Consider the following 7,139-nt stretch of genomic DNA (forward strand, 5'->3'; position numbering starts at 1 on the left):
CCGCGACCCTCGTGAGGATTAAGCGGTGTATAGATAATGGATGGATGGAAGCTGAATGAGGACCAGTGTGTAGGATTTAGCAGCATCTAGTGGTGAGATTCAACTTGCAACCAACTGAAAAGCCGTCAGCCGTCCCTTTCCCACCGTGAATATTCCCTCCTCCAACCTAAATGAGTACACCCCTGTGCAACATCATTTCACTATCATAGGATCCACCACTCAATAATTCTGTTATTTCTAAGCTGAACAGTTTTCCTCTTAAGAACAATTAAAAAAAAACTAATATTTTCGAAGACTGCATAGAAAATACAGTCCCCATGGCAGCAGCTCAGTGCAATAAAAGTGAATACACCTGTGACCCACAAGTCATCAAGCCTGAGATCACTGTAACAGCACTTGGCATGAACATGGTTAAAACCAGAAACACCAAACCTTTGTCAGTTCTGGACGTGTCAATCTGCATTACGGCTCCACATGGAAATGAACTGCCAGGAGTGTCGACAGGTGAGACTTTACAAATGTAGAAAAGGATACAGGGAGATTAGTGACAAGCTAGAAATGATTAGAAACGCAGCCGCAGCAGTAATCAATAGAACGAGCCATAGTGCCGCTAAGGAGAGCCGCAATACAGCTGCAGACAGCGTACTATTTGTATAGAAGGTGTCGGGAGGATGACATTCTTGATTGCACCACGAATGCCTGTGAATATAACGTAACGCTGATGACTCCCGGTCTGAGGAAGCTTGGCAGAACACAAATATTCCAGCATGAGAACCGTCCAGAGCACGCTGCCAGAATCACACCACGATTTCCAGAGCAGAGAAAAGTAAAAGAGAAAAGGTAGACGAAGCGACTAGACAGTCTCTCTAGAGGAATGACAGAACATCTCTCCAGAAAGTTGGTACCTTACATTCTGAAAAAGATCGAGGCTGTCATCAAAAGAAGAGGTGAAAAAAACGAAAGATTTGAATTTCAGTAGTGAAACGTGTACCGGCTTTCGTTGCATTGAGTTTCTACTGTGTATTTTTAGATTTGAGATTTTTAATTGCCATTTGTGCACAAACAGACAGTCTCGGCACATTGGGATTCTTATGCAGGGCTCTCTTGGAGTCGAGTAAAAAAATAAAAACAGCCAGTCAAAATAGGTGAGCAATAAGACACTATACAATAAAACAAGAGTAATAAAAGATCCATCATCTATAAACCTCTTAATCCTCACTAGGGTCACTAGGGGCTGGAGGGGACACCCTGGACAGGTCACCAGTCTATCACAGGGCCACACTTAGAAACAGACAACCAAGCACACTCACATTCACACCTACGGGCAATTTAGAATCACCAATTAACCTCAACATGTTTTTGGACTGTGTGGGAGGAAGCTGGAGAACCTTGAGAGAACCCACGCTGCACGGGGAGAACATGTAGACTCCACACAGAAAGATCCCAGGCGTCCTCACTGGGATGCAAACCGGCGACTTTCTGCGAGGCGACGATGCTAACCACTGTGCCACCTTGCAGCCCGTAATAAAACTAAAATACAAAAATATAATAAATAAGTCTGAAAGCTGCACAAGGGGCTGGTGATGTACTAATATTGCACATGTAGAGGTTATGGCTCATACATCATACTGCACCAGTGGTAGAGTGAGGTCGTGAAGGGTTATTGCACATGCTGTTACCAGTAATGTTGTAAATCTAAACTGTTTTGTAAATTAGCATGAAAACGGTGGACAGTAATTTGCACCCTGTGAGCTCTACCTCTGGCCCAGTTTCACTTGATTCTTCCCTCGTGTCGCAGGTCAGAGGTTGTTCCGGCGCTCGGGGGCCGGGTCGGACTCCATAAGCGAAACCAGCTCCGTCGGACAAGCCGAGGAGACGGCTCTGGAGAAGAGTCCCACCGTGAGCAGCAGCGTCCACCCTCCCGACTCTCCAGATGCGCCGGAGACACCACATCACACCGCTAGCGATGTCTCAACAGAGGACATCCAGGGGTCTTCTGAGCCCTCACAGGTAGAGGCTGAGGAGGCGCCAGAAGAGAGGCAGCCCGAAGGCCAAGAGGCGGAGCAGAGCAGCAGATAGGACGACTCCGTCTGCAGATGCCGTCCATCCGTCCTCCTAATGGAACCAGCCTAACAGAGGTTAAAAGGAAAGGTGTATTACATTACGAATATAACTCATCGATGGGGGGTGGGGGGAGGTGATAGATTGATCTGTTTGTCTTGGCGTTATTGTTTCAGCACAGCTATGATGTCAAAGCTTAAGGAAGGAATCTCTGGAGGTTTCCTGTTGCATTATAGAGCAAAGGAGTTGCCGTACTGCGCACACTATTAGTTTTGGCTTCAGAAATGAATAGGATCGGTTAGTTCAATATTTAATTGCGATATCAACTGGAAATCAAGCAGCTCAATATGAACACAGTTAAAATGTTGAGACTGAACGTTCAACTCCACCAGAATGATTAACAGCTCCGTTGGTCCGCAGGGCAAAAACAGTAGTTGTTGTTCAGGCTTTTGCTTTTCTGTTGGCCGGCATCCATCCAAGTCATGATACTTGCAAATTTATTTTACTTTACATATTAAAAGAAAAGTCTTCAGGGGTGGACAAGACATAAACTGGACTTTCACCCAGTAGAGGAGGATTTAAATACCCGCTGGAAACATTGCTTTGTTTGTTTCAAGTTGCTTTTGTTTTGGCTTAAAAAAAATAATTTTTTGGTTTAGGAAAGTAAAATACTTTGAGTTTAAATACCTCTGTGCAAACACTAACAAAAACAAGGCTCCGTTATTTTGCTTGTAGGTTCCCTCCCTAAAAAATAGCCCCTAAAAAATACCTTCAGCACATCCTTACAGCTTTTTTTTTTTTAGTGAAATTAACCCATTTGTGGCTGCGGACCAACACAGCTGTCGGGCTGTTAGATTCCTCACTGTAAATAGTAAACAACATATATGTAAACTCACCCAATTACTCTCCGTAATAATTTATGATAAATAAGTCGATGTAGACAGATTAGAATAACACTGTATTTTATTTAATAAAATCTACTGATAATAGCAGTAACCTGCTTACATGCTTTAAAAAAAACAAAAACCTTAACGTGTGCACTAGCCGACGACGCTACGATGGTTTATCAGACTCACTGATGAGAGGAACAGAAATCCTACATAAAGACTAAAGTCAGAACTTTAACAACACATACAATAAAATTATTCCGTTACATTCGTTAGTCATGTTACAAAAGTAGGTTTAAGGATAAAGATTTGAGTTTTAGTTTTTACGAAAGCTGAAATGCGAACAAGACCAAGCTGCAATTTTCGGGTGAAAAAAAGTCATATGATGAGATTCAGTCACGAGAATAAAAGACAAAGTGGCAAATTGTAAAAAAAAAATAAATAAATAAGAAATAAAGAAATGTCTTCAGTTTGCAAGAAAAGGTCATGGATTGTGGTGATAGAGTCATATTTTTAGAAGTAGATCACAGATTAAGAACAAGACGTGTTACTGGACTGGATAGAGACGTTCACAGTCTGCACAGAGTTCATATGTTTAATGGCAAAAGACTTCATCATTAATAAGGTGCTCATTGGTGAAACCTAAAAACTTCAGAACCTCCACATCTTTATGTTCAAGCCTGTGCAGACGCTGTTTAAAATATACATTTATATCGTAGCGTTGAAGTTTCGTTCTCCAAATGTTCTGATTTTTTCCCCATAAAATCGTGACGTTGTTCCCACAGTATCATGACCTTTTCTTCACGATTGTGACTCATAATATTCGGACTGTTTTCTTTGAAACGATGTCTCCAAACACAGATTTGTGACGCCAAATCAAATTCTCTTTACAACCGAACATGCAGCCGGGGTCATTTTGTTCCATTTTATGTAAACAGATTTTTGTCTATAATGGCATCAGAGCAACAACAACAACAAACAACCTGCTACTGGGGAGCATTGCTTCACAGGTATTCACTGTATGAGGGATGTTTCTTTTCTCTTCAGAAAAATGTGCTTGATTACCATTTAACTGCCTGCAAGTGCGATATGAGAGGGCCAGCTAGGGGATGGGTTCTGTGTTTTGGTTGACGTGTAACAGCCCTCGAGAACTACTGCAGATCGTGCTGGGGCCTTAACGCATCACTGGCAGCGCTTAGAAATCTTTTAGCAAGTTAAATATTAGAAAAAGGACGAAATGGAAGTGTGTTACGAAGGTACACTTTGGCGTGAAACTCGTTAATGTTTTACATGAACGGGAGCGAATGAGCCACAGTAGGTTTGAGGGGGAAAAAAAATGGTTTAAAATTTGCTCTTGTCGTGGTGCCTTCGTGTAAAAAAATGTAAAAAAAAAAAACAAACAAAAAACAAAAAACGTCCAAGAATGAAAGCCAAAGACGCAAACTGGGCCGGACTTGTCGTTTAGTGCTTTGGTGCTGGTAGAAGATCCTCTATAAAGACTTGTGTTTCTTTAACTTGTTTATGGGAAATGTGGATGAAGTACAACGGTTTGATGAGGAATGACCACAGTAGGAATGAGAAATTACAAAGAAATTGCACTTGTTCTGTAGATAATAATTACTACTGTTCTGTATTTAATTTCTTCTTAAGGTGTAAATGTAGCAAAATCGTGACTGTTTCTGTCGTATGATTCTAATGCAAATGTAAAATCAATACTTTTCTCACCTCGAAAGAATGTGTTGGATGAAGAACTTTTCATTTTGTGTAGTCACTGTCTCATAGTTTGATGATTGAAATGTTTTTTTTTTACTGTTTCGACACACTTTGACATGCTTAGTGTACGTCGCGTCTCCACAGAGTCGTTTAATGCAGCTTTCTAAGGTTCAGGCAAACTCTGCAAGTACCTCTCCATGCGTCGGATATTAAGTCTTCCTCTGTACGGTTGTGAGTTGGTCCCTGAATGCAGCTGGGATTGGAAAAGGTTCACGTATTTTGAATTCTAACGAAACTTAATAATAAGTGAACAAATTTGTGTGATCTGGGCCCTTCAATGAAAGGAGGTAAAATAGACCAACACGCATAAATATGACCCAGATTTATTGGAAATGAAACGAGGTGTGGACTTGAGCTGGACAGAATCGGCACAGACTTGTGAGACGACTTAGTATCTTAATTTTCACCCAGATTGTCAAGGATGTAAGAGAAACTAGCTGTTCATTTCCTAGCAGTAAATACACTTTAAATCACCCTGACGAGAATTAATCACAGGTGTCTATGCAACGTGCAGAGCATTCAGCTCATACAAGACGCACCTTTCGTTTGCTTTTAAAGACCCTCCGTTAAAGTGTCCACGTGGTCTCAAAAACACAGATTCCGACTTTTGGGGGTTTCATCTGTTAAAAAAAACAACTAAAGAACCAATCCTGTCGCTTTCTTCTTCTTCAGAAATGGTTTCCAACTTGTTTGGCTGACTTACTCCAATATTACAACTTGCCAATGTGTAGTGCAGTCGTTTTACTGTGCTGAGTCGAAGGTGAGCCGGTGTGCTCGGGCTGCAGCGAATCAGGAGGGGTGGGTGGAAAGAGAAATTCATAGATCTGCACATTCTCGAGGCAGGAATGGGCTACTTTCATAGAAAAAAAACACAGATGAGTTTTGATCAGTGAACAGAGAGAGGCTTAAACGCTTTGTTTTGATGCCGGACTTGGAAATGTGTCAGTAAAGCTCGAGACTCACTTTTGATCCGTCCCACCTTCTGTATGGCTCTTTTTTTTTTTTTTTACCGACGTTGTAATTGGCAGCACAGTAATTTCAACACAATCTAATGCAACAAATTGTACCCTTGTGAAGCTTCGAGGTGTTGATTCAACTCTGTGGTCATTTTTTAGGCTGTAGTTAGTGGTGTTCTACACTGTAAGGTGTTCTTGTTATTATGTCCGTCCCTTACAACACAGGAAGTGAGTCCTGTGTCACATTACATTGAAGAAGTGTTGCTTTTATTCCATTGCTTTTACATACAACAGACGAATGCCTAGGATTATATGATGTTAATTACTAATAAATAATCGAATGATGCAGCTAATCTAACAGCAGAGTTGGTCCGCGTGTGTTTGATTTTGAAATGTATGCCTCCAGGGACTGTATTTAATGACTCTGGTAATTATAGGGTTGGACCGCATTAAAACTGGAGGATGTGTTCAAAACCACAACATACTCTGAGAGGATTCATACCACAGATGCAGATGATGATGATGATGATGTGGAGATTTTCCGGTTCATTTCATCAGACATGCCAATCGCAGAGGAGCTTTTTGTACGATTCATTTGTCGACGCATTTAGATTCCCTCTGTGCTGTTTGTATGAGTTGTTACAAAGCTGTGATACACCGCTTGTGCCCAAAGGTGATTGAAATTCAGTTAATGGGTCAAATGGAAAGGGAACCGAGGCTGGTGTGTTGCAAACCAAACATATTTTTATTAAATCATGAACCCAGCAAGTGTCGTGTCGTGTTGTCTTCTTTTTCATGTTTGGAAAGATTTTCACCACAAACGCTCAGGAGTTTTGTCTGTGAAGCTTCTCCGTCATCCAGGTCGTGGTTATTCTGGTAGATTAATCATAGAAACTGGACTTGCTTGAGTTCCTTGAAGACGTTCCACCTCTCATCCAGGAGGCTTCATCAGTTCTGACTGACTAGTAGGGAGTTCCAGACACTTACATCCTTAAGGATCCATTGAACGAGGGGGAGGAGCAACAAACCCCCAAATGAAACCGAAACTCAGGTGTTAATGGATCCTTAAGGATAGAAGTATCTCGTCAGTCAGAACTGATGAAGCCTCTTGGATGAGAGGTGAAACGTCTTCAAGGAAATTAATCAAGTCCAGTTGCTCAGGAGTTTTGCAAATCCAAGAATACGGTTGCACAGGTTTGGTGTTGTTTGTTGATGTGAAAATTAGAGAACAAACCAACAAAAATGAGCCTATTTTAGTTCAGAAAACTAAACACAGTGTATAAGTATAAATATTATACTAAGTCTGTCCTTAGCCACACTTTGTTTTGGAGATGCCATAACGCAGAAAACGGGCTGCAAGGTAGCACCGTTGCCTCGCAGCAAGAAAGTCGCCGGTTCGCAGGCATCCGGGATCTTTGCATGGAATTGTCATGTTCTCCAGCGTGGGTTCTCTCCGGGTTCT

General features: G+C 41.5%; 1 protein-coding gene across 2 annotated transcripts in view; it reads left to right on the forward strand.

Annotated features, from left to right (window-relative positions):
• pdxdc1 (pyridoxal-dependent decarboxylase domain containing 1) overlaps positions 1-4,706 on the forward strand; it is a 32,122-nt gene extending 27,416 nt beyond the window's left edge. For both annotated transcript variants that reach the window (XM_008293279.1, XM_008293280.1), the window contains exon 23: positions 1,799-4,706. In XM_008293279.1, the coding sequence (XP_008291501.1) occupies positions 1,799-2,079 (281 nt within the window). In that variant the 3' untranslated portion in view covers positions 2,080-4,706. The remainder of the gene's footprint in view (positions 1-1,798) is intronic.
• The last annotated feature ends 2,433 nt before the right edge of the window (positions 4,707-7,139 follow it).

The sequence above is a fragment of the Stegastes partitus genome, unplaced genomic scaffold (assembly GCF_000690725.1).
Source record: "Stegastes partitus isolate 25-593 unplaced genomic scaffold, Stegastes_partitus-1.0.2 Scaffold869, whole genome shotgun sequence".
NCBI lineage: Eukaryota > Metazoa > Chordata > Actinopteri > Pomacentridae > Stegastes > Stegastes partitus.